At 49.1% G+C, this 27,785-nt stretch overlaps 1 protein-coding gene and 1 pseudogene across 1 annotated transcript; both read left to right on the top strand.

The window, feature by feature from the left end:
• The first annotated feature begins 1,139 nt into the window (after nt 1–1,139).
• On the top strand, nt 1,140–26,802 carry LOC149356004 (anaphase-promoting complex subunit 10-like). Its single transcript, XM_089584068.1, has 4 exons — nt 1,140–1,242; nt 1,330–1,492; nt 24,597–24,800; nt 26,718–26,802. Exons 1-4 carry the CDS (start codon nt 1,140–1,142, stop codon nt 26,800–26,802), a joined length of 555 nt encoding a protein of 184 aa, XP_089440194.1.
• Nucleotides 8,283–12,038, top strand: LOC149356005 (uncharacterized; annotated as a pseudogene).
• Nucleotides 26,803–27,785: the final 983 nt, after the last annotated feature.

Genomic DNA, 27,785 nt, shown 5'->3' with positions numbered 1-27,785 from the left:
GAACACGCGCACTGTGAACATCTGAATGAACTTCATAGGCACAGGCAGTTATGTCTCCATTTTCATGACTTCCCTATTATGAGTCATCGCCCCTCAGAGCGTGAAGGTATATTCATGCTGTCTGTTTGTTGTGCTTTGAGTCTGCTGAAATATCAGGATATCGCGTCTCGACGTGAGTAGCGGTTAACAAGATTAAGGTCTGCACTGACCGCCGCGCAGAATTTCTCCTTGACAAAAAGTAACCGACTGTTAAAGGTTCTTGAAAACTAAAGAAAAGGTACATCGCCAAATGAAATTATGAGCTCAAGAATTTTCATGTCTGTGGTTTGTTTGATATAGTGCAACATAAAAAACTATTTTCGTTTACTGTGTGATGTGTCAGCTGAGTAATGCAGGGCTCCGTGGACCCGGACCCATTGTCACGAACTGCTGCGATCATGCGCCATAGAGGCGATCGATTGCGTTCAGTAAAATTGGGTTTTATTCGCTGAATTCGCGGCGTTTTTAAGTTCTAAATAGATTGTGCGGTTCGAGTATTTTTCGTGGCAACGGTTGAAAAAATCACTAGCTTTGAAGGGTATGTTTTGCGCACTGATTAAAAAGTACCGTTCCAGAATAAATTGTCCCGTGCCTGGAAGAGCCACAGAAGCGAACGCGAGCCATCCAGAATCATCGTCTTGTTGTCGCATCGTTTGTGCGATGACAGTGCACGTTAAAGAACCCCAGGTGGTCGAAATTTCCGGAGCCCTCCACTACGGCGTCTCTCATAGCCTTAGTCGCTTTGGGACGTTAAACCCCATAAATCAACCAACCGTTTACGAGGCTGAATATTGTGAGCCCGTGGATACGCCCCGTTGCCGTTTTGCGCGCTATCGTTGTGCCGTGGTTTGAGTTGTGTGTCAGGTATTTCGCACTGCAGCTGCCCGCAACCCGTTTGCTTCTGTTCGCGGTAACGGTAGCCGCCCTGCAAGCAAGGGCTTCCCTAACCGTACGTCAGGCAAATCTACTCACCCGTGTTATCCTGACTATAGTGCCGGCGTTTAAGGCAGCGTCTGGGGAGAGTAGGAGCTTTCCTCTGATTAACCTGTTAAGTGGGCTAACCTTCCCCCTTTCCTTCCTCCTCTCGTCTTATTAGGACCATGAATGCTTCCTCTGCTCCAGACTCCTCGAGTTTGGAGATGCCGGGCGATGTACGCGAAGTGGGATTCGATGCTGTGTGGTCGCTCTCGTCCTGCAAACGTGGTAAGCTATGAGGCGCCTCCCGACCGTCACGAACGGCGAATCCTGGCCGGGGATTCTGAGGTATCTTGTCACCGCACCTTTTCGCAGGATTTGGCGTCGATCTGTTGCGAGACAACAGCCTTGATACGTACTGCCAATCGAACGGGGTCCCACCGCACGAAGTCAATATTCAGTTTGACCGCAAAACGGCGATACAGGCGATCTGCATCTACGTCGACTACAATCGCGACAAGAGCTACACACCTAAAAGGTACTACTTGGCTTTTGTCACTCTCATCGGTATATAACTAGTTCATGCTGTTCCACAGAACGCAGAAAAAGCCACTGCGCTGGCTCAGTGGCTATGGCACTTGCCTGCTGACCTGAAAGACGCAGTTTCGATCCCTGCCGCGGCGGTCGCATTTCGATGGAGGCGAAATGCTAGGCACCCGTGTAATGTGCGATGTCAGTGCACGTTAAAGAACCGTAGATGGTAGAAATTTCCGAAGCCTTTCACTACGGCGTCCCTCATGGCCTGAGTCGCTTTGGTACGTTATACCCCCATAAGCCATAAACCAGAACGCAGATTTTTTTTCGTACCACATGAGCGTCGAGATAGGTCACGTGGTTGTCGGGCTTTTTGGTGTCAAGGTCATGGTTGTCACGTCTGTTTTGAGCCCGCAAGGGTTCTCATCCAGGAGTTCGCTTGGGGCTTTCTTCGTCATCGATTTCAAGTCCAAACGCGACGCCTCTTTGAATCATCATTGCAATACGCCGCTTCGCTAACAAAGGTTTAGTGCACGACAGCGCCTAAACGAGACTGTGTTTTCTTCTCGTATTACTGCGCCTCTGCGTTGCATGCCATATCGGTGCCTGGAATCCTATCCAGGGGGAGAAAAGCCGTTATGTGCTAATATTCAGTCTAGCACCTGCAGGTATACGGACGGACGCTCCGCAATGCAAGAGGTGTGCAGTTCGGTGAACGCTCATGTGGCCCGGAACTTTTGGAACCAGGTCCTATTTACTTTAACTGGAACCTGTGGCATGCACGTATCCAGGTTCCAATTACATTAATGCTGCCGCATCCTATTATGTCTGCAGGCATAACTTTCACGAGGCAACTGCTGGGGGTCTTGTATCCGCATTCTTCTCGGCCGCGACGTGCAGTGACAGAGCTGCGTGTACTTGCTCTCAAGGCTCTCCGCTGGCGTGAAAAGGAGTTTCTTTAACGTGATGTTTAGATAGGCGAGCATGCATACCACTCAACAAGAGACGGTGCGTCCTGCTCTATCTGGAAATGGAAAGAAAATGTTTCCCGCTGTGGGCGGGATAAGATTTATACATGTGACGTACTGTAATGTCTTCTGCCCCTGTATTTATTTGTCCCACCGCGGCGGCTCAGTCGCTCTGACGTTTGGCTCCTTATATCAAGGCCGCGCTATGGAACCCCGTGGTCGCATTTCGCTCGAGTCCGAATTGAAATCCGGCCGTGTGCTGTTCATGTCAGGCCATGTTGAAGAAGCCAGGCGGTAGAAATTATTCGGGCGCCCTCCACTACGGCACCTCGCGATGGTCTCGTGCAGCGGCCGGACGTGAGACAGCACATATTATTCCATTGTTGAGGCAGTTCAGTGGCGTAGTCGTGTCCGGCTCCTCGCGACCTCTTGGTTTATTTGTTTATTCAAATACCTCATGGGCTCCGACTGGAGTATTATGTGAGGGGGGGGGGGGGGGGGGGTACATAACTGGGCAGTGAAAAAGAAGCAAGTAGAAGATGCTTATTTTAACATCGTTATACAATAGCAAGCAACCAGCCAGAAACTAGAACTAAATTGAAAAACACACTACCGAACACACTTCACGAAGCATGGTCACGTAGCATGATCAGCTATGGTCGTGTTGTTTGCTTCCCTCACTGTGTCAATCCATCTCATCAGCTGCTTTCGCCATGTCCCCTTGGTTTCCACCTTTCGCGGGGCCAAGGCCTTCTATTATGAAACCTGCCCTCTCATTCTGAGGCCAGGGTACTGGTGTTTTACCTTCAGGATTTCACGCGTAAAGGAACGCTTAGTGGTAGAGAGATATAGGAGGGACCTGCTGTGATATACATATGAAAGGAGACAGCACTAACTGGAATTAAAGAAAGCACAGGGGATTTTTTTCCGGGATATGTGGCACTAAGACACGCATAAAAAAAGGATGAACAGCTGCCGTCTGAGCACAGTTGTTTGTAGGGTAACGTACTGACGTGGTTCCTCTTCCTCTGCCTTTTGCCCAAATCTCACTATGTCAGCTTCTCCGCTGCAGTTGCAAGGAATTAACTCTTCAGCAGCACACTTTGTTACCCACATTAACCGGAAATATGAGAGCTCTTCGTATTTGCGCCTTTTGGCCTTTTTCCCTGGTGGCATTACCCCCATATGCATTCATCCATTCACCGTACGCGACTTGCAGAGGTCGTGGGTTCGTATTCCTCCCGACACATATGCTATTTTCTTCTGCTCTGCACTAAGTTATCGTTCATATAAATAATCATTGGGTTTAAATTTCCCACTTCGATAAAAACCATCGTTAAAAAGATTTCCTATGCTTTGCTCGGTTTCAGTGATTATTCTTTTAGTGTACGATGTCGGTGCGTTTATGTCTACTTGTGCGGTGTGGGTTCTCCGTGAACAACGGATAAGGTCGAAGGGAACAGCGTACTTAAAAAACTGGCTGTGGCTTAGCTTGGTTAAGCCTGGTAATTTCGAAGCAATACGATAGGTTCCGCTATTTTATTGGTTTCCCATGTACTGACACGGCTAATGACGCATAGACGTTGACCGTTTTCGTCGGGCTGCATATTGAGCACACCGCTTGGAAAGTCGTTCTTCTCGTTCTTCTGCCGTCTCCGTAGCTCGCTGATGCTTCCTCTGCATTCTGCCCACGGTGATTCTGCCGAAGTGTCTTGCTTGCTTGAGGCGGCATCTGACAGGCTTTACGAGAGGAGCGAACCGGCGTTGGTGCCTACCAGCCTCGCGCTGCGACGGCGCGAGATGGGGCACCGTTTTTTTTTGTACACAGATAGTATGACATCACTCCGCGCGCGGCGCCCCTGGTGAGAGGAGCGGGAGTTAGGCCGCCGTTGGTGCCTACCACGGTGTAAGAATATTCTTACACCGTGGTGCCTACCAGCCTCGCGCTGCGACGGCGCGAGATGGGGCCCCGTTTTAAGCATGAAATGCTTTTAGCTCCCGTTGTCGGCAGTGTGGTGACGTCACGCCGAGACCAAGAGCCAACATCCGGGAACTGAATTCCACTCATCCGGGCACTGAAACGAGATCATCCAGGCACTGTACGAGATTTAACGAGACTCTACGAGAGAGGGCCGTGGGGGGCCGCTTCCGCGCCGTCCCCAAGGATGGCGCTGCGGTCCCACACTCGCGCATGTAAAAGACCGGCCGCTGGGCGTTCAGCTCATGACGTTTGCCCTTTTGGCAGGCAGATGTTTACACGACCGCGGAGTATTAGAACGCGCTGCTTATACATTCTTGTCAGGCCTGCTTCTCGTCATGTCCGCGTACGCTTCTGCATCGTCCTGCATTTCAATGCCGCCACCGTCACAGCTGCTTAAGCCGAGCAATGGAGCCTGATGAAGGGGAGGGAAGAAGCGCCTTGCGGAAAGCGATCGCTTTGCGAGTGATACGCCATAGCAGAAGACTGCTCGCCCCTGCCGACAACGCCATAATTATGCGGCCGCTCCCGAAAGCGACCAGGCCGCCACGTTTCGCGGCTGCCTACCTAAGCCCGCACTACTGCAGTTCATCGCTTCGACGCAACAAGAGTGTGGTGTGGTGTGGTGAACACTAGACCCATTTCAAGATTTTGACTAGTACCATCTACAACCAATGTGTTATGCCCGTAAACATTTCATGCTTACTCTACTCTCGATTACGGGAGAGGCAGATTTTGCCCATCTGTGACTAGCTAACCCAAATTTCTACCTTCCGCCGCGGTGACTGAGTGGTCATGGTGCTTGACTGTTGAGCCGGAAGACCCGAGTTCGATCCCGGCCGCGGTGGTCTTTCTTACACAGATGGTATGACGTCACTCCGCGCGCGGCGCCCCTGGTGAGAGGAGCGGGAGTGTGTCGAAAGAGAAGTTTATTTTTTTCTAATGTCAACAAAAATACAAAGCAAAACTGCTGAACTCAAAGTTCTGATCTTTCAAGCACATGCGCAGAGACGCAGCCTGAGCATGTCAGTATGGCAGTAATGAGGCCGACACTCGACCGCCGCGCAGGACGATGAAGTATATGTCGACCATTTGCGCAAAAACTCAGCCTCGCTCATTGGCACTGCGTCCACGCATGCTTGCTCAAAGAGGCGCGTGCGGAGGGGCTGCAACATTGGAAACATTGCTCTTTGCGGATGACCATTTAGGGAAGCCACTCCACGCTGCCGCCACATAACTAACATGCCGACACACAACAGCATATTTTTAAACACTTCAGACGAACTAGTGCGCGCTTGCAGGCGGGTTACAAACAGGCGTGACACTAAAATCCAAAAGGTGCGCGCCACTACACAGTCGAACATTGCGTGGTTTAATGTTTCTAAGAGACCGCATTGCGGGCATCGGGCGGAGGGCGCCACGCCCCACGCCGCAAGGCGGTCTCTTGTGGGCAGGACCCGCCAGCCTCGCAACCAGCCGAAGTCCCTGATATCTGCAAGAAGCGCAGCTGACGTTAGATGGCGCCAGCGTGCCCGTCTCGTTTTCTGGAGTTGTTCGCGGGTCAGCTGAGCGACCGTTAGTGCCTCACTGATCCTGGAGGCCGGTGTTTCATCAACATCCAGATCGGGCACGCTGGCAGTCAACGACGCCAGTGTGCGGCGCATGTTAACGAAAAATGCCGGTGGCTGCTCGGCTGTAGGGCCGACCACGTTTTGCGAAAAAAACACGTTACGCGCTGTACCCAGGAAGTATGCGAGGAGTGTTCTCCCGGAATAGTCTGGGTTGCGCACAAGTTGGTTGGTTTATGGGGTTTAACGTCCCAAAGCGACTAAGGCTATGAGAGACGCCGTAGTGGAGGGCTCCGGAAATTTCGACCACCTGGGGTTCTTTAACGCGCACTGACATCGCACAGTAGACGGGCCTCTAGAATTTCTCCTCCAAAGAAATTCAACCGCAGCGGCCGGGATCGAACCCGCGTCTTTCGGGTCAGCAGCCGAGCACCATAACCACTGAGCCACCGCGGCGGCGGGTTGCGCACAAGATCGGGTACTCCTCGCAAAGCGAGCACATATTAATTACTGTATCACTTCATGGGGTAGCACATACAGAATTCATCTTTCTATACTCATTTCTATGCAAAAACAAGCACTTAGAATCATCACTTTCTCTTCTTTTACCCAGCTGTCTTCACCTTTGTTCCATTCACTACATGTCCTGCCCCTTGAACATCTACACAAATTTCAGGTCCTGGTTTTTCTTTTCAAAGTCATCAATAAGTATATACATGGTCTGTTCTGAAAGTAGTAGGACTCATTTTTTTAAACAAAATTTATTCAAGAGAATAGTACAAACGATTACAATTTTTCAAGGTAGCACCCTTCCGCACCTACTCACTGCTGCTAATGAGTTTTACAATTTTCGTACGCCTCCAGGAACGCCTGGACCGGAATGCTGTTTAGCTCCCTCGTCACGGCCTGTTGAACCACCTGTACCGATCCGTGATGTTTCCCCTCGAGCGTCGGTTTTATTCTCGGGAATAGAAAAAAGTCTGGCAGGGCCCAGTCGAGGCTGTAGGGGGGCTGAGACAGCGTTGCCGCCTTGTGCGGGACAAAAAATCGGGGTCCTCATTCAGATGACGAAGAAGATCCTACCGGTTGGCCTTTTCCTCCTCTGACAACACTCCCGGCACCAACTTCGCGCACGCTTTCCTCATGGGTAAGTTTTCTGTCACGATCCCAAAAACTTGGGTTTGAGGAATGCTCAAGTCATCAGCAATCATTCTGATAAGGTGGCAGTCCCACTCTGACAGTGAGCGGGAACCATTTTTGGTGATATTTGTACGTCGACTGTACCTCGCTCGTTCGCTTCATAAATATGGTTCAGACATCTCCGAAAAGCTAGTTTTCTCTGCTTTCAAAAGATGCATTTGGTTTAACGGTAGCTGCTAATTTGTTTCAACTGTAAAAGAAAACGCAAAGATGAAAACTGGCAGTTGAGCTCAACTTGTCTCAGGAAATGCAAAATTGTGAAAAAGCTCTTGCACCTAGAGAAATATCTTTCGAGATACTTTGAGATGTGATGCTAGTGCGCATATTTAAGCATTTAGAAGTACGTGTATAGATTAGTTTATTAGCCACGCTTGTTTGAAAAGCATAGAAAACAGAACAATGTAATCTGTAATAACTTTTGGGATATGCATTGCACTGCGGCGACTTTTTGTACAGTTTGAGATCTTCTAATCACTCATTAATTCCAAAAATTTTATGCACCTACCTTGTTTAGTTTAAAAGTTATTCCTGATCAAAGTTAGCGTTTTTTAGAAATAGTTAAAAACGGAATGCAATATTGTTCAGGTAACCAGCACGTGGCAGTTCTGAGATTTTGCGTGAAGAAACTTAATACTTCGCTCTACGCGGCTAAGCATCGCCTTTACTCTACGGCTTTTGGGGAATGCGCAATGTCTACTTGATTTTCGCTACCTTTTTTGTTCTCCTTATGAAGGGAACAAGCTCTTGAAACGTTCCGCGGCTTCTTTTTTTCTGGCAAATATACTCTTAAAATGTCGGTCTCTCATTCTTTTAATCAACTTGTACACAGAATACAAACAATAATAGCAAAAACGCAGCGACATGCGATAAATGTAGTAAGTAGCGCCATCTACACACATGCAGGTGTACTAAATAATCACAGTTCAAAAAAATAACGAATGTGGCGCTCCTAAGCATTTACAATTAGGGTGCCTCGATGCCAGGGTGGTGACACGCTTTGGCATGCGCCGCGCCGCCGTCTTCTCCGCGCTCGCCATCTTGGGGCAAGTCGCTTTTCGTGCCGCTGCTGTGGAGGGTTAGAAGCTCTGTTTTGCGCTGGATTCTGAGCTGATGAACTGCTTTAATTCACGAAAAATAGCATGCCAGGGTGTTGTGTTCCATTGTGTGCCGGCTCGGCGAAGAAAGGAGCGCGATGTTTTCGTTTTCCACGGGATGAGGGACGGAGAAAAATATGGGAGGCGAAAGTGAAGCGTGAGAACTGGAAGGCGAATGACAACGCGAAGATCTGCGAGGTAAGCCACAATGTCTGCGCTGTTTTTATGCATCATTAAAACTTCTTTTTTTGGCTAGTTTGTTCATATAGATAATGTAAAAAAATTTAGCGCGAACAGACACAGACCACGAGGAAGATGAGAGACACAAACACACACAAGCGCTTGTGTTTGTGTGCCGTCTTTCGCGTGGTCGTTGTCTGCGCTAAAGCTTTTAGATCTTTTTCTAAATGTCGCTCACAGTTATGTGCTTTCAGTAGGAATAACATTATAACACACCGCTTCGCCCATCCGCTTGTAAGCACTGACTTTGTGCGGTTTGAATATATCTTTTTGCCTTGTTCACCAATCTCGCACTGTGCGCAACAGGAATTTTTCTGCGCCTTCAAAGCTGCAGCTCGAAGCCTAGTTATAAACGTGAGTACAGCACGTGTTGCATCGCATTGCCTGGCATTGGAAGTAGCGCGCTTTGTTTTTGAGGCGGAACATTTTGAATTACCAGTTATGTGAATGGATTACAAGCTAAATATATGAATCATTGCGTCTTTTCACTTTCAGTGAGCTACACTCAACTTCCGTATCATTCACGGAGTGTCTCACGATGATCTTTACTCTCTCGCGATCGCACATTTTTTTTTTTTGTTCTGAGCCGCGGTGAAAACACGTGAAGCAGGTGGAGCCCGGTATTTGTCGAAAGAATGCGCCATTGTACTCTTTCAACAGCTGCCCTTTACACTCGATCTTGAAAGCTGGTAGCAGCCGTCGAGGCTTCCGGTTCACGCAGATTAAGGAGCATTCCCCTCTCTCTTTTCAAAAAAGAATATAATAGAGACTGACAGGTGAACCTCCCACGTACTACCTACCCACTTTTGTGGCCAGAGTAGGAAGTGAAAATGTAGTCTATGAACAGAGAGTTTTGGTTGCAAAAACCTGCCTACGAGTCAGCCGTCCTGGAATTTTGCAAGTGGGCGTTTCGCAAGTGCTAAATTCTGCGCAGCACAAATAATAGGCTCCTTCAACTTCCTTTTCTCAAATTATTCACGGGAATAATTTTTCGAGGTATTTGCGATTCGCAGCGAACGCAAATGTTAGGCCCTTGCGAAAATTAAGTCGTTTACAGTATATGGCTGCCAATTCGACTAGTCGCGAAGAAACTTCTATTGTGAACTGGCCGTCGCTTTAAGAAAGCGGTCGCGAGGAAGCAAGGTGCCTGCGCAGTACAGAAGTTCATCCCGAATACAGCTCTTTCTTTTCCATGTAATGACACATCGCGAGGCGAAGTGCACCGTTGTCAAACGCGCAAATACCGGTCCGAGGTCAAGCCAAATTTAAGTGAAGTTAAGTTTGCCCGTCCGACACCCGAATTAGTGCTGTCGCTTGGTTGGCGTCCACAGAAATACTTCGTGATCCTGTGCTTGTAATATCGCACCGCTTCCTTAACGCTTTTTTATTATCTCATTTGGTTGCGTGCACACGACCAGAGGCGCGAAATGACAGTTTCATCGTCTCTCTCATTTTAGCGCCACTTCGAGGAAGATCAGTTTGAGGGCAACAGAATGGATGGACGACGGCTCCTCAAGTCAACGGCTGTCCCGACGTTGTTTGATTTTAGACGTAAGTGTTTGCCCACATTCGGCTTGCAAGCCTAGTATCCGCATCAGATAATCTGAGGAGCACTAGAGCCTCGGATATGTTTAGGTACTGATGAATTAATTTCTTTCTTGCGCGAACAGCTGAGCCGAAGCGAAGAAAGCCGCCTGCACCGCGGCTTTTTCCTGGTAGTTCTACACCTGACGCTACAAAAGGCTCTTCGCCAACCCCTGAGACGCCACCTGACCAGGAAGAGACCCTAGCGATGCCTGAAAACACGCGTGAAGATTCAGGAGAACAAATCGACATTTTCTCGCTGTCCACAAGTGAGCTGCGAAAAGAGCTGCAAGACGAAAAAAGAAAACGCAGCCAGTTAGAAGAAAGTTTGTTGCAGGCAAACAAAAAGCTGAAAAAAGCTGCAAAAAGATAAAAGCAGCTCGAAGAAAACCTTACAACGTTGACTGCAAATTTGAGCTTCCTAAACCAGGACCAAAAAGCTGCCTTGGAAAAGAAAAACCGGAAGAATTGCTCCTGGGGTGCCAACACGATCAAGAAGGCGCTACAGCTTAAGTTTGCATGTGGTTCGGCCGGCTACGACCTTTTATTGGAACAAGGGCAGCCGCTTCCATCTAGAAGGACTCTGTGCCGGAGACTGCAACACTTAACCTTCCTACCTGGTGTGCTAACAGAAATTCTAACTTTAATGGAAGCCAAAGTGGCTGCAATGTCTGAGATTGAAAGGGACTGCGTCCTTTTCCTAGATGAGCTGGAAATTCGGAGAGATGTGGAGCTGGACCGTAGCAGTGACTGCTTTCTTGGCAAGATCACGCTCCCCGAAAGTGAAAAGCCTGCCAACCATGCCCTTGTTTTCATGGTAGGTGGTTTGAATACCAGATGGAAGCAAGTAATTGCCTACCACTATACAGGTGCGTTTGTCAGTGGAGATAAGCTCAAAGACTTTGTCTTTCATTTAATACAGTTGTGCACCCAGATATCATTGCGGGTGGTATGTGTCACTTGCGACATGGGTAGCTCAAATCGTTCCATGTGGAGGTCACTGAACCTGTCGAGTTCTCGCAGTTCTGTAACTGTTTGTTCTGTGCCACATCCATGTGACAGCGAAAATGTTTTGTATTTCATACCAGACCCTGCGCATGTGCTCAAAAATTTGAGAGGGCATTTGGTGCGAAAAGATGTGATGCATCTTAACGATGCCATCGTCGCAAGGTTCAAGTTGCCCAGCAATGAAGTGTCGATCGCGCATGTGGAGGCTGTTCTAAAACTCGACACAGAACAGTTGCAGGTCGCATCGAACTTGAGCAACATCCACATATCTAACGGTCATTTTACAAAAATGAAGGTAGGGATAGCGGTTCAGCTGTTTCGTGAAGCCCCAGCAGCGATTAGATATTACATCGAAATCGGGAAGCTGCCACATGAAGCAGAAACAACTGCGTGGTTTTTTGGAGTAATTTTTAAATGGTTCACAATAATGACTGCTCGCCATCCCTCTGTCGCTCTCAGTTTGAAGAATGAGAACAAATATGAGGAAGCCATTGCACATCTCAAACTCACAATGGAAGTCATCGAAGGCTTGGGAATAGGAGCAAAAAAAGTGTGGAAGCCAAGCCAGGCAGGGGTGCTCATGTCAACAACAGTAGTCCTGCAGCTGCACATCTTTCTGCTGAAGGAACGCCGGTACAGTTTTGTTTTGACTGGGAGGATGGTGCAAGATTGTTTGGAAAACCTTTTTTCGGTCATCAGAATGATTTCACCTGTGCCGAGCTCATACGACCTAAAAAATGCACTCAAGATTGTAACTGTCAGCCAGTTCCTCAAAGTTCCGAAAACTTCAGGCTACGACATCGATGACAGCACTTACCTGGTTGATTTTTTTCGGCCGAAATCAAAGAAGTTCAGCACGAAGCTGAAGTGCACGAAGGACCTTCAGCATGTGATGAAATTGAAGCAATAGAGTAATTGACAAGAGCTGAAATCGACATCGTCGCTCACCTGGCCGGGTTCTTGGTAAGGCCCCTTGCGCTTTCCGCAAGGTCCTGCGCCCCGTGCACACGAATGCTTCTTTCTGAAGAGGTACGAGAGGAGCATACCCTAGTGCAGTTGAAAGAATATAATGCTGGAGCCCGTAACCTTGTATATGTGAGCGAGCAAGTTCTTGACTTTGTTTCTTCGTGCGAAAGTCTCTTCAAAAACCTATCGGAACAAAAAGACATCTGTCGTTTGAAGAGTCCAATGAAGACCATTAAATGCCTTATCGAACAAACCGTTCCCATTCCAGCGGTTGATTGCGCGGAACACCCAAATCTTATGAACAGACTGTTAGAGCGGTTTGTGACTATGCGCTTGCGCATTTACTTGAGTTGGCTAAGCCAGCCAGAAGAATCGGATGATGGGTACGGCAGCAAAACTGTCGCTGGCACAAACCTTGAATAAACTGTTTAAGAGATGCCTCCTCCTAGGCATGCAGCCAGAGGCAGCTTCAAGCGGTTGATGATTGTTTTGAAATAAAATGCTGTGTACATCATCTTGTGGCAGGAGTCAAAGTTTGGTTTACTCTCAGGAATAATCTTTTTCTGCTGTGTCTATTTTACTGTCAACAATAGACGACTGCGATGCAAAATATTTTTTATATGCGCGGCTGACTAAAACGTCAACTAGTTCTTCATCTGCATCAACAGACGCAGTTAAAGCCTTTTGCATGTCATGCACCTTCTAAACTCCGTCATGTTCTGGCAGTACAAAAGGCATTGCTCTATAAAGCAGTCACTGCAGTTAAAATAACCGCTTTGAGCATCTGAGACGGCCAAAAAGTAAGTGCTGTCCTAGCTGCACCGTGGTAATTTGCTCTAAAAGCTGCGCTTGTAAGCAAACGCTAGCTCTTTACTCATTTATATAACTAAGCAAAAAGTGCTCAGAACTGTGAGCATATATGCAGAAACCTTATACAGCTCAGCCTGCTAGCGAAAGCGCGTTCTAAAGAGAGATACCGGCCGACGCTCCGTAGCCCCGCATTTCAGCGCTTGCCCCAAGATGGCGCCCACGAAGGTCGTGTCTCCACCCTGTACGGCGCAGCGCTGGCATCGAGGCACCCTATTTACAATTAAAGCCCCTCGATAATTTGAAAGTAGCGTCTTTCTGTGAACTATGCCACCGCGCCGCGCACCCTCACCGATCCTCCTCTCTCACCTCTCCCATCGGCGCTTTTCTCAACGGTGATTGGCTCCGCGGGCGGTCTCCGGGAAAAGCGCGCGGAAAGTTCACTCTTTTTGTGTTTTCATTTTTCGTCGGCGCCATTTTTTGGCCAGCCGCCGCTGCTACGACCGAGCTCCCTGGCGTTGCGCGCTTGCACTTCGCGTTATTCGCGCTCTTTTAGTGCGGCACTATGCCGAGTTGCTGCGCATTTCAGTGCACAAGCCGGCGTGAAATAGCGCCTTTGTTCTTTTCGCGATTCCGAGCGGCAAGAAAGAGAGCATTAGAAGAAAAAAGCGGCTGCACAACATCGGCCGCAAGAACTTTACCCCGACGAAGACTGCCCACCTCTGCGAGCAGCTGTGCATTTCTTCCGAGCGACTGTGTATACTCAAACTGCATGCATGCGCATCAGAAAGCCAACAGCCTCACTTAATTCCTGATCATTTTGCGTCGGTATGCGTGTTATTGTTGTCACTTCATGGTTCCGCTCAACGTGCTATAATAGCGGCGGCTGATGCATACAATGTGTGTGTGCATGGGTTAGCAAGTGTGGAAGCAAAATTGTTGGTATGCGTGCAGCGGTATCCGCGATGCGGTAAATTTTTCGAACCTCTGGTAATGGTGCACATCGCAGTAATGCGGCGAATGTCCCGAGCGAGATTTAACCTAGATTTTTTTTTATGAATGCAACTTGTCTAACGATCTACGCTTATTAGTTGTTTTGCTGAGCCGTTCCGCTTCTACCACATTCTAGGAAAAGACCTCATATTGCATTCACATAAATAATTCATTTTTTAATCTCTTCAGTGCTTTCCATTGTTGCCTGAATGTACTCAAGTATTGTAAATATCCAATGCATGTCATTTTTGTATATTCATTGCTACAGTTTGTGATCATATGCTTTAGTTGAGCATGATCGCGTAGCCTTTTGTTGAATACATCATCCGTTCCAAAACTATAGGCTTACATCTGAGCTGTTTCATTTCCTTAAGTATGTTTTTGTTTTCTGTGTTTTGTTTTGAGGACTGCACCCAACGGGTGACAGATGTCCACAGCTGGCTTATTTGTGGTTTTTATGTATATTTTCGGCGTAAAACTACACGACTCATCTGTAATAAACATTGCATCTGAAAGACTGTGTGTCATATTGCGACTGTATTTATACTCAAGACTGATATTAGTCAGGCACTTGCTTTAGGATAGCCTTGACTGTGGCTGACCAAATTGCTAAGATCCTATAACTTTCCCTTGGGTTTTGTCACGGTCGTTGCTATCAGTTTTTTGTTTCCTAACGTAACATCTCTTTAAGCGTATTTAAAAAGGAATAGAATGTGGGCGGAAAATTCCCAAGTGTGCCAAACTTTGAGGGTGGTCTACCTAAATTTGGAAGTCAACACTGAGTTTCCCATTGTCAAATTAGGTTGGACCCCAATGTTGGTCAAATATGGACGACTTCAAATTTATGGTTTCCAGAGAGACAAATTTTGGGGATAGACCATCTAATTTTGGAGCTCACCATTGAATTGGTCATATTAAAATTAGGCTTGACACCAATTTTGATGAAATTCGGACAAGGTCAGATTTTGTGGTTGAGAGGGCCAAATTTTGGGGTGCGGACACTTTCCTTGGATGACGGAAAATAGGTGTGCGGATCTTTGGCTCTCGGCTTCGGCTCGACATCACCTCAAGGTTGCCGGCAGCGGGAGCTGAAGTCGTTTTATGCTTAATAGAAAAAGTTCATATTCGTTTTCAAGCCGCCGCAAAAATTCTCAACTACAAAAACAATTGAGCCGTTGCATGTGCACTGCGCGGTGCCAAACTCAGACTGAACCTCAATAAAAATTTTAGGACGGCCATCAAAGCAAATGCCCCAGCTTGTTCCCAACAACCATCCCACTTCTGAAACTCCACTCGTGAACAACTTCATGAACTGTACTTCCGCGATAATTAGTTCGAAGTGAATTTACATTTAACTAAACATTGCTATGCTGAAAAAATTCAGGAATGTTAAAATATATTGTAAATATTATGCTTCATATACTATGCCGTGTTGAGAGAGACGGTATTGAAAAGTCAAAAAGAATGTGAGATGTACGTATGCAGCAAGTGGCTTTGTTCGTGCCGCAAGCACTCGTAATTGGCACTTTCATTGCGCGTACGAGACGCTAATTTATGTGGCTCGTGGTAGTCACGCGTTTCGCATGTCTATCTCGTGTTTTTATTCACTAACAGAGCGTGGAAAAAGCGCGAACTTAAGAGAGCGCGCATCTGTCAGCCAACTGCCCGGACGGCGAGCGAGCGATGGCCAAAAAAGCGTGCCGTGTGCAGCGCGCTCAGCCGGCGGGCGAGGATATTCGAGGAGGAAAACGCCGGAGTGGAGGAGAGTGTCGCTACTTTCAAATTATCGAGGGGCTTTATTTACAATCAGGAGGTGTTCACGAGAGGGAATGATATCTCTACGATGTTTGCACGTTTCCCTCGATTTTGCCCTATGTAGTGTGTGTCGAACTTCCAAGCAGATTTTCGCCATATTGCTTTGCTGGATTGTTTTGTAGCATAAAGCTAGTAAAGCCACACTACGCGGGTCAGAGCCCAGTTTTTGCGCGAGTGTGCGCCGCCTGTTATGCGCATGCGCGAGAACCGCGTGACGTCACGAGAGGCGCAGGTCCGCAGGTGCGTCGCCTCCTCGCCACAGCCGGTGCGAGCTCCTCGCTGCCGGCGCCGCCGGCGTGCGCTCCTCTCCCACGCGTGACCTCGTGTTTACGACAGTTGCAGCGCGCGCTACTGCGCATGCGCGAGGAGGGTGCGCGGAGAAATGACGGTCGAGCAGCTGCCAAACGGCGCAGAAGACTGGAAAATGTAAATTCTTCCGATCCCGAGGTTGTCGCCTGGCAGTTTGCCGTCGAGCAGCCAAGGCGAAACGTGCGGCCGAAACACCGGAGCGCTTTACGCTACGTATATCCAGGCATAGCAGAGCTAAGCCACTGCCAATTTTTTTCACCTGACGCTACGAAACGCATTCTGGACGTCGTATTATTTTTCGAGGACAGCTTTGGCATTGCTAAAGCGACAGGAAAGGGAAGACACAGGCTTTCGCTTCGTGCTGCCGGTTGTTCGTTGTTCCGGCTAGCGCTGTGGAGGGGAATTTCGAGAACGCTCGATTCGCCTGCACTCACTGCACCAGTTTGGCAAAGTTCTGCGGCAGCGGCGGGTGTGTACCGCTAGTTCCGGCACTTTGAGCGCAGTTTGGCACTGTCTGCTTCCAAAACGGATGGTCGAGTGCAGGCCTGGTCGTCGCTAGCCTTTGCGATGCCAATGAATTGCAGCCAGCTGTTTACAGCCTACATCAGCGGCAGCCAACATCTCGTATCTCATGAAGAAATGTGCAAACAGCACATCACAATAACATGTTGCCATGAACCAGCCTCGATCCGTTTCTTCGGAGAACTCGAGCAGCGTTCTAGCTTGTCGACGAGTGAAAGTTACTTGAGTTTCCGCCGTTTATCACAACCCGTAAACCATCATCTGCTTCCATGGCGGCTGCAGCTGCATTATTTCAGCACTAACCATGGAGCAGGTGCAGTTTTCCTGAACTAGACTCGAACTTCTTTCAAACGAATGCCGTGGTTCAGAGGGCGCCATGTTCCACCGCTGAAATGAATCCATGTGGTATATAAGTCGGGTACAACTCAACAACGAAGCAGCACATGCCCATCAAAGCAGACCGCCCAGCCAAGCGCGTCGACCGAACAGTTTTCTGTTGGGTCTTCATAGGTGCGCCGCGATAGCACCGGTGGAGACTGAAGCCGCCACGACCGTCTGTTGCCGAATATGGCCCCACCTGTAACATCCAGCGCTTTTGCGCAAAAGACGCTCTCGCGCGGACATATGCGAAATGTGAGCACCCCAGCCCTCTCCCCCCCTCCTCCTTAGTGGCCAGTGCAGCTGAGACAATAAACGAGGGCACCACACCTACTAGTACCTTCGCCTTTCTCCCTGTCTTTTCCCCTGCTCCAGCTCAGGTGCTCCTAGAGACGATGGCTGATGCGGGGGCAGCAAAATCTTTTCCTTTCTTTTTGCGTTATTATTCTTTTAGCCTTATCCCGAACAAATGACATCCACCCTCGGCGACACGGGGACAAAGCGCCGACTCCTTCGCTCTCTTTCGCAGGCTTGGCTGCATGCACAGCCACACAAATCGACGTGATTGGCTGGAGAGCTCCCTCTGAGTTGCGTGTTACGCTTCGTTCTTTAGTTGTAACCGACTATAGTGCTGAGAAGTCCCCTTTTCGGGAACTGGCACAAAGGACCGCACCCTCCCCTTGCTGGGCGCCCCTCCTGCAGGCGGGGTAGACTAGCGCCGCAGGAAAAGGAATTCTCGGAAAATGATTACAAGCACGTTATAAGCGGGGTTTACATGACGGGTTGAGTTGAGGATTTCAGCTGAAAACCGGTTACTGGGTTCATGTAAACACCTAGAGTCGGGTCCGGGAGTCGAGGGAGCGAGTCCAGTCAACTCCGCTGCAGGGGGTGGGTTGACTCACTCGACCCCAACAACAGATAGCACGTAAACCGGTTGTAGTCGGGTTAGTGGAAGGGGAGGTGCTAAATTCGAACCTGTTATTCGCTTGCTCCGTAGCGCCTACGAGGCAGCCGTGCATGCCGCAATCTTCCAGGCTGCCACTGCCCTTTCCCGCTGCGCCGCTCGACGCTTGGTGCCGCTGCTGTTGAAACGGTCGCGACTCGCTAAAATCGAGTTCATGTAAACATGCAGTCAAGTTGGGCTGACCTTGCTCAACTTGATCTCCTGGCTCGACCCGCCGAAGTCGGGTTCATGTAAACGAGGCTATAGTTGCCTGACAATAGACGGTGTGAAAATAGCAGCTGTTCCTTCAGTTTCCAGGTACGCGAGCGTGGGCACGCATGCATACACACACACGTACGCGGGCGCAATTTTTCAATCTTTGATCCAACCAAATCGAGTCAGATCGGCGCAAGGCAAGAAACATATAGATATCAGCACGCGATGGAAAATTCTGGAGGGAATAAGCAACCTAATGATGCAAACTGGATGCAAGAAAGACGTACGTCTAAAATGAATAAGAGCACGCAGTTGAGGGTCCAAAAGAGAGAGGGGAGGAGGTCGCCCTAAGTGCCTACAGAACTATCGCTTTGTAGCCGACCCCCTTTTTTTGGCAGCATTCCTGCACACCTCGCCTCCCCCCCCCCCCCCCGTTCTTCGTACAATGTCTATAAAAAAGTCTAGAGTCCGCCTCGTGAATGGTATGCATCTAGCTGTATACTGCATTTTTGTGAACCTTGGCAAAATTCCGTCTAAGTTGATCGGAATTGGTGGCAAGGTGCCGCCGCATGTACGACGAATATTTGCTTCTGAGGTAAACACATTCCGACACCCTGCGGTGCTAACCCTCTCAATAGCAATTTCACGTCTCTTGCGCAAAGTCGATTCATCTCAAAGGTAAACAGAAACTGACAATTGCCCACTTCTCTCTGCCTTTTTCTTTACCAACCATAGTTTATAAGGCTGGACAGGCATCCGCTGAGCGTTGACTAAATTGTATAGCTGTCTTTGTTATAGTTTTCTTATCATAGAAGCAATACCATTTGATAAAAAAAATATTTTTTTTTTCAGCGCTAGAGTTTGCAGGTTACACTCTAGACCAGGAGTGTTTCGACTACTACTAATATTACGATGCATCAACAGTGACGAAGTGATTGCACGCGCAAAAGACGAGGGCAGAAGGAAGGACACAAGAAAGGCACCGATTTCAACTATAAGGTTCATTAAAAAAAAACGCTAGAAATATATACATGGGATATAAATATAAATAATCTGCTTTATATCACACCTTCCTTATTTTTGGCGTCCGCTTTCTCTTTTCGCTTACTTAGTAACTTGCGCTGTGCAATTATGTCGGCAATTATCACTAACTCTCCCAAGTTTACACTGTATCGACGTTGTGCCTTTTGCGACGCGGGCTGGGCAGCATTATGTTTTTTTTCTTTGCCCCCACTAATATATGTCACGACATTGAAAACAGTAAAGTTTGTATTCGGGTAAAACTCAAGAACGAAACGGCACATTCCCTCAAAGGAGGCCCTCCAGATAGTAAGTAACATCGACGGTACAGCTTTTTGTGGCTACTCAGCCAAGGCTAAACAAGAGAGGGAAGGAAACGGTCCTCTGTTCCCGTGCTGGGCATCCTTATCCCGAACAATGATCACCCCACCTCTGACGCCGTTTGGACAAAGACGGTACCCTCTTTGCCCCGGCTCTCCAACTTTTTCCCTTCACCCTTCCGGAACCATAGACCGAATAAAGGAAGCCCCCCTCTCTTTGGCTTTGGCAAGGGACAGGCAGAGAAAGAAGCATGCGGAACCACCCCAGCCAACACCTCCCCCCACGCACGACGGGGACTAGCAGCCGGGTTTGCCATGGTTCGTTTGTAATCCTCTGAAGGCAGGCGCAGCAGCAAAAGAAAAGCCTTCACGCAGCACGGGTCAAGAAAGTACCGGACACGTATCTCAACATCTCAACCAAAACCAGTCTCGGGTCGCTGGGGGCAAGACGGGTAGACACTTTGCAAGATGGCGGCAGTGGAATGTTTCCCTCGCTACACATTTTCGTTGGTCTTGCTGGTCGAAGGGCGTCTGAAGCGGTCGTCTTCCTCCACTCTTTCCTTACCTTCTCGTAAAAGCTTGTGCCTATCAAAAACACCTGATCTACCCATGGAAGCGTCACTGTAGGCCTCCTTAATCATGTTGTGACTCTCTTTGCCCGTTTTACCAAGATTTACTCAAAATTTGATCGCGTATCGCTGCTGCAGTAAACGCTCGACGATTCTGCGTGACGAGACGTTTCGACAGGGGTTCACAGTACAAGCGACCTCCTCTTTTTAACGGCCGAGAGCCGACTGCCGATTTTCCACAGCATTCCCAATATCCCCCTTCAACGATCCTGCACGCGCAGACCACCTCTCGTCCGCCCGTTCGCCCAGGAAAAAACCAGTCCTACGACTTTCAGACCAGACCATGTATGTGTTAATTTTGTCCCTGAAAATATAATTACAAATAATAACGTCACGCGTTTTGCTTTGTCCAACAATTTATTGTTGCCAAAAGTACGGACTAATTATGGAAAGCAAACTACATCGTTGTTTGCCATCTCCACTTGGAATAATTTGCTCCCTTCACTGAAAACCCCAATGTCATTGTACAAATTCAAAAAAATGTTAAAACACCACTTTTTTGAATCCTTAGATGTTTAATAACGTTTTTGTGTTTGCAATCACTATGTAATATTCATTTGCTGTACACTTCTTTCCTTTTTGTCGCTTTATTTGCCTTCTTTTTTTTTACCTCGGATTGTTGTGCATGCACCGGTTTATGTATTCTGTTCATGTAGCCATAGGAGGCCCTATTTGCAGTCTCGACTTTTGGGCCTCCTGATGTAAAAAAAAGAAAAAAAAGAAAAAGAATTACACATGGTGCGGATGCAGGGTATACTGAACCCACCCATGTACGACGGCACGCGAATGAACAGCCGTGACACCAGCTTGCTTTTGCCCGCCCAAACGAAAGAGAAACAGGCCGTGGTTAGCCTGCGGGCAAACGTACGCGGCGGGTTTGCGACGCGAACGACAAAAAAACATGCGGCTTGGACTCTGGAGTTCACTATATAGCTGCGCTCGGCCATGGAAAGGCGGAAAGTTGACGCTACCGAGAGGCGTTTCTCGGCGTTCGTGCGGAGGTTAGTCCAGGTTTCGCGGGCTACTTCTCCGCTGGCGAGGAATACTACTCCCAGCCTCGCGCTGCGACGGCGCGAGACGGGGCCCCGTTTTTACACAGATGGTATGACGTCACTCCGCGCGCGGCGCCCCTGGTGAGAGGAGCGAGAGTTAGGCCGCCGTCGCCCCTGGTGAGAGGAGCGGGAGTTAGGCCGCCGTTGGTGCCTACCAGCCTTGCGCTGCGACGTCGCGAGATGGGGCCCCGTTTTTACATAGATGGTGTGACGTCACTCCGCGCGCGGCGCCCCTGGTGAGAGGAGCGAGAGTTAAGCCGCCGTTGGTGCCTACCAGCCTCGCGCTGCGACGGCGCGAGATGGGGCCCCGTTTTACACAGATGGTATGACGTCATGCCAAAGGTCATGCCAAAGGTCAAGTGGTGCCTACCACCGCCTCGCGCTGGAACGGGCTTAGGTGGTAGCTAAAGTAGTATTGCTTCGCAATAAAGAACAAAAATTGTGGGTTATGAGGGACGCAGTAGTGGACGGCTCGATGTTACATCAGACCAGCTGGTGTTGTTTAATGTGCGCCGACATCGCACAACACACGGGCGTTTCTGCATTTCACTTGCATCGAAATGCGGCCATCGCGGCCAAGATTTCGTCCCACGATCTTGAGCCGAGCGTCAAAGCCATTGGTGCACCGCTCTGCGTTCAACGTAATTCACGAGAAAGGCAGTTGCAGGAAGGATGAAAAGAAGCCGAAGGTGCTTGTGACACTTTTACCGCGAGAGCCTTTGCCGCCCAAAGCCGAGCTCCGGTGTAACCCCGCACGGCTGGCGCGACGCCCGAGCTATAGCGCAAGAGAGGCTCCAACTGTGGAGAAGCAGATGACTAAGATAAGGCGGAAAGAACCTGATATTGGGAGCCAGACTTAGCACGGCGCGAAAGACGGCGAGGCGCCAAAGCCACCGCGCAGCTTAAGATAAGAAAGTAGATAGCGGGAGCCAGAGCCTGCGCGATCCCAGTGCCATCACACGGCTGATGTTCGAGGTATGGTATGGTGCTGTGATGATTCAGATAAGAGGATTATGTGGTTTCGTATTTCTATTAGTGCCATAGCCGACAAAAAAGCTTTCGACCGCCGTCGCGCACGGCAGCGTGAAAGTCGTCCCCTCTGCAAAGGACACAGGCCTCTCGTGCGCGCTGCCGAGTGGGAAGCCGGTCGGCGCCGGAACCAGACTGAGCATGGGCGTCATACGGAGAGTGCCCGTGAAACATTGCAGGAATGTGTGCCAGTAAGGTGGGGCTAGTTGAGTTGGTCCATTCTCAGGTCTTCGGAACTCTCCTCCCTTTTGTGTCGCATTTGTGTGCGCAAATATAAATTTAAGAAACGTGCGCTGTGGCTCGCCTGAAGGCGCAACCTCGCTGGCCTGTCAGCGCAATTCAACCGGGGCGATCTTCACCCGTACGTGAACGACCCGCTAGTGTTTGTGGGCGCCTCTAAGTGAGCGACTGCGGCCTGCCACTCGTTTCGGACGCAGCAAGGCCAACGACAAACATGACGTGTATTGACTTGCACTCACAGCGTGCACGGAGCCGATTAGCACGCACTTCAGCGACCACAAGGCCGTACTTATGGGAGGTGAAAAGCAGCGAATAAAAGATAGAAGGTACAAAATGTAGACTATCTTTTTATACGTTCTTGCCACAGCACAGCGCGCCTCTTTTTTCATTGTAACCCTTCTGCGCTGTTTACGCAAAACACCGATGCAGCATAGCACAGCGTGCAGTAAATCGGTTCTCGGTGGAAATTTATGCCCTAAGCAATGAAACTTAGCAGTGCCTGCCTGTATTCGCATGTTGTACGTGAAGCTGAAAAGCAGTGACTGATATCCGGATTCAATAGCGTGAAAGTCCCAGCATTCCGTCCATATCTCACGGCGAAGTAACAACTGTTGTATTCACAGGCGTGCACAGTTCTCTCTAAAGCGGGGACGAAGTTCATGGTAGTGTCTTTTCATGAGTTCTGGGTAGAAGGGAACAATATGGGACAAAATTTGCGCGCCTATAATAGGACGCCTGCTGGGTTCCCTCTTTTGAGCCGCCTATGCCTGTGTTGCGCTTCTCTCTGACCCATATGTGGCCCCACGCGCTTTGAAGCACGGCCAAACTGTGCGACGAATAACGCCCTTGAATGGCGTGAGCAAATCTTCCAAGTTTATTTTCACCGTTCGCATGCAACTCCGCGGCCCAGCTGCCCGCCATATTGCACGCAAGTCAATCGCAAAGGTAACAAATGCGCTACCAACATATAACTTCGAATTTCGCACCAAACTTTGACCAACCTGTGCCTACATAGGTTCCCAATTATTTCGCGACTCGCGCATAAAGAACAAACGCATCGTCACATCTTCCTCGCGTAATGGAATTAAATTGTCTCTGTTGTCTCTATCGGTGCTTAGCAGAGACGGGCGCCAACAGCGACAGGGGTTGTGCGTGCATTTCGGAAAAGCTTAGCGGACGATATTCGTGCTGGCGCGATCTCTCGGCGCACGCGCCTTTTCTCGTTGCTTCTGCTGGCCCATGCCGTGCCCGGTCTACGGTGCCACGATACTCGGTTGAACGTTACTGTCACAATGTCGAGCTGAAACCGTATTTTCTCTCACACGCATCGCACACATGATTAAGCCCACCGGCAAGTCGGCATTCGCAGCTTTGTTCACGTGTCGCGCCGCCTCGCTGTTACATTCATTGCGTCACGGACGCGCCTTCGGGATCGCTTAAGTGTGCGGCCTGTGCAGCTTCCCATTCTCGGTGGCGCTCTTGTTCGGACTGCGTCCCTCGTCACAGTTGCCCTCGCGTGCTGCAGGGTTATAGTGGTTAGGCGATGGCGTTAAACGTGGTAACTGCGTGCTGTTTAAGCTTGCCATTAATGTTCCGTTCGAGCAACATACCGCGAGCACTGACCTTCGCGCCTTGGGTGCGCGCAGCACACGGCACACGCTGCGCCTCGGCTCGTTTGTTTCCTGCAGCCGTTGGTGTTCTTCAAACAGGACGCATTCGGGTGGAATTGTTCGTTTTCTTTTATTCACTCCACACTACGCACTTCATTTTCAGTTCTCTTACTAAGCAGGACACCCACAAAAAAAAATGAACACTAGACACAGAGATACGCACCTCGTGGCAAGAAGTTCTCTTCTCCAACGCCGTGGAATCTGCTCCGGTCTACTTACGCCTCCGTTGTCTCCGCTACTCATGTCACATGCAGTTCGCACTCCTGCGCAGCTGTTATGCTAAGAGTGCAGTGCGGTTCAGGTGGTCGTTGCGTGATCTGCACACACAGGCCACTCCTTTCTCCCCCCCCCCCCCTCCCCCTGCGACACTTCCGCAACTGCGCGAAATGCTACACATCCGTTCCACGAACGCATCTTCTACGCTAAAGAGGCTGCCCTATAATCAGCTAACGCCGGTCAAATTCAGTTTGCTTCCAACATTGCGGATTTCTGTAGCGCCATGAATGAAATTGCCCACATGCTATACAATGACAACATTTGGTCTCACCTGTGCTTTCAGGATAGCCGTGAAAGTGGGAAGCACTTTCCACGACCTGCGGGTGGTCAAAGCTGTTGACCTGGACGAGCCAACAACGGGATGGGTGCACATCGCAACGCAAGACTCGGCTGGCCGCCCTGTCCGCGCCTTCCATGTGCAGATTGTAGGGTTGGCCAACCACAAGAATGGCCAGGACACCCGCCTGCGGCAGATCAAGTTGTACAGTCGCGATCAATTTGAAGGTGATCGCGCGAGCATCGACCGGCGGGCCTTTCATGCTGCATAGCGGCCGATATCGGAACTGCGGCGATAAAGATTGTGTTGCCTTCTTTCCCTCGTAGGCTCTTCCGGGCTACAACCGTAATCCCTAGGACGCCACCTTTTTTCTGTGGTTGTTCTCTTACATGGAAATCATGTGTCCGCGTCGTTACCTCATATCGTGGCCGATATGATTGGAAGGTTATCTCACGAAGGGTGACGAATCTTTAAGACAGCATCTTCGTGTGGCACATTTTTACCACACAAATGCAGAATTATGATAGCTTCCCTCGCCATTTGGCCATTCAGTGAAGCACTGCTTTCCTATTGTCCTATTGTAGTGACGGCAGTCCAGCGGTCAGGAAGACACCAGAAATACCTGCAAACGAAGCTCTTTATTAGGGCTGACTTGCGCCCGGAAAAGAACTGAATCACTCGGTGGCGGCGTAAGCAACAAGCGTGCTCGTAAATCGTCGATCTACGCATGTCCGCTGCTCGTGGCATCGTTCAATTTAAAGCCGGCTAGGAAACTTCGAGATAACAGGTCGAGATCATCTAGAGTAATCTATAAACACGTAGGCGAAGCTGTTCATAGCTGTGAACAATCGAGATTAGTCCGGTCGCTTCTCGCGTCAGGAACAAAAATGATAACAGCCCTTTTCTGCGGCCTTGCGCGAACGAACGGACGCTACAATGATACGTGGCACTTTTACCAACAATATTGTCTGATAGAAAGTCAATGCATTTCTGAAGACGGCATTATTAACAGAGTTTATGTTGCGTGTTATGGATGAGTGCAGCGTGCAGAAAATTATCCTTTTTTTTGCAGTGAATAAAAGATTCATCAATGTTATGCCTTAATTCTTTTTTACTCTTCAATAGCAACTTTTGCGGCTGCAGGCAAAGGGTAGAAACGAACAGCAGTGTTAAACACCGAAACAGTTGATAGTATTATAATATTGTAGTTGCAGGAAAAGGAAGGCGCAGTAGACGTCACCCTTGGTACAGAAGGGAGTGAAGAAAAGGACGGAGGAATTGCGTAGTGGAGGGCACCGGAACAATACGAGGGCACTTGAGACTACTTTCGTGCTGTTAATGTGAAAGGGCTGATTCGAGATGTCATAGATCAGTATCTCATAGATCATGCCTTCACTTTCTTGATTTTCCTCCATTCACTCTATTGCTAACCGAAATTCAGGTGTGCAGTTATCCCTTATAGCGAAGTATCGGAGCCCACGTAAGCAATGGGATAGAGAAAGCACCTTTCCATTCCTATGACCGACTACCTTGGACGGTTTTCGGTGTCGTTTTTTTCTGGACGGTGCCACATCCGCCGTTTTCTCCTGCCGATAACTCATGTATCTCATTTGCGTTAATAGTTTCGATCAGCTGGGAGCTTCAAAATGTGCTGCCCTCGCAGAGCTAATAGATGCGGCAGTGTGCAGTGCAAAGGAAGAATTAAAGAAAAAAGTGAAGCCTGACACTATCGTTACTCAGAAGACTGCCCGCTCTTTGCGCAAGAACTTGAGTGCAACGGAAGCTAGCGTAATTTCATTCCTGAGAGATAAAAAAATGCCGCGCAAGGCGGCTTTTTCTAGCTTAGGTTGACGCTGGCACGATTAACTTCCAATTGATTGCATCCGGTCTAACAGTATACACAAGATTACGACACACGCGTATCTGTCTGCTGACGCATAAAAAAAAAAACAACCAAATTTGGGACTTGCGAGAAGGGAGTGACAGCAGCTTAAGAAACAGCGAAAAGAGAGAGGGAAGCTACTCTGATGTTCCCCTCGTTACGGAAGGTGATGACGTAACGTGGCGCTGCTCCTTGCCTCGGTCGCCGCTCGAGCGATCACCTTCATATTGATCGCCACTGTACACTCCTGTTCAGCGAACCAGCTTCAGTGTCTTGCCCGGCGTCAACTTCACGAGTGTGGAATGCCAAGCCTTCAGCTGCATCCGCTGAGAAATCAGCATTTAAACATAATCTGCTCCATGCACGATAGGTCTTATGACATTCTGTACTGATTTAAGCTAAATAAAGCGATTCGTTTCTGCACCAGTGTCCTGTTTTGATACCTTGTCTTCACAATCCGGCTATTCTTGTCTCTACTCTTGCTCACGGTCAACCATAACTGACTGCTGGGAAGAATCGCTACGTCGTTACTAATCGCAGAAAGGGGAGAATGAATTCCTAGACGTCAGCACTACCTGTAAACAAATCGCTAGCTGGTGTGCTTGGTTGCCCCAAGTATTGTTCGTCAGCCTGTGTATGGCCAGATATGCCTGATGCCGTCAGCGCACCGCGCAGTTTTAACAAAGATTATAAAGGAGAACAAACCACGATGTTCGTTGTACTGAAGACAGTACTATCGTACCGCGCGTGCGTGTATTAGGCAGACCGAGACAGTGAAACAGGCTGCGCAACAGAGCCTCATATTCAGACATCGTACTGCACATAAGAACCTGACGGCAAAGAGGAGCGCCGGTCGATCCAACACTGCTGCTCTGCCTTCGTAGTGCAAAGCGTAACCCGCGAGGCCGCCGCGTAGCAACGCACGAACACTCGCTGGCGTTGATGCAGCGGTTTCTTTCACGATGCTTCCGAGGCCAAATCTGCGAAAAGAAATAAAGTGCGCAGAAACGCCACACCTACCGTCTCGGCAACTGGCATGCGCTGAAACAACGCGAAGAGGGGGTGGTGGTCATTCTTGCCAGAGACAAAGATACTCGCATTACTTAATCTGGAGTCGCGTCCATTGCCTTGGGGTCGTTAAATAAGTGCGCGATTACTCTGACCGCGAGAGGTTTAGAAGTTTATTCTTTTTGGACAATTCATTTGCACAGTCTTCCCTAGCTTGCCAATTAAGCCGTTTGTGCTCTGATTAAACATAGGGACGCCGACCCGTCCCTGGTTCACGCATGCCATACGAAACCAGCAGCCTACGA

The sequence above is a fragment of the Amblyomma mixtum genome, chromosome 3, assembly GCF_055824585.1.
Source record: "Amblyomma mixtum isolate Tamu chromosome 3, ASM5582458v1, whole genome shotgun sequence".
Classification (NCBI taxonomy): Eukaryota; Metazoa; Arthropoda; class Arachnida; order Ixodida; family Ixodidae; genus Amblyomma; species Amblyomma mixtum.
This window is presented reverse-complemented; position numbering and strand designations above follow the sequence as displayed.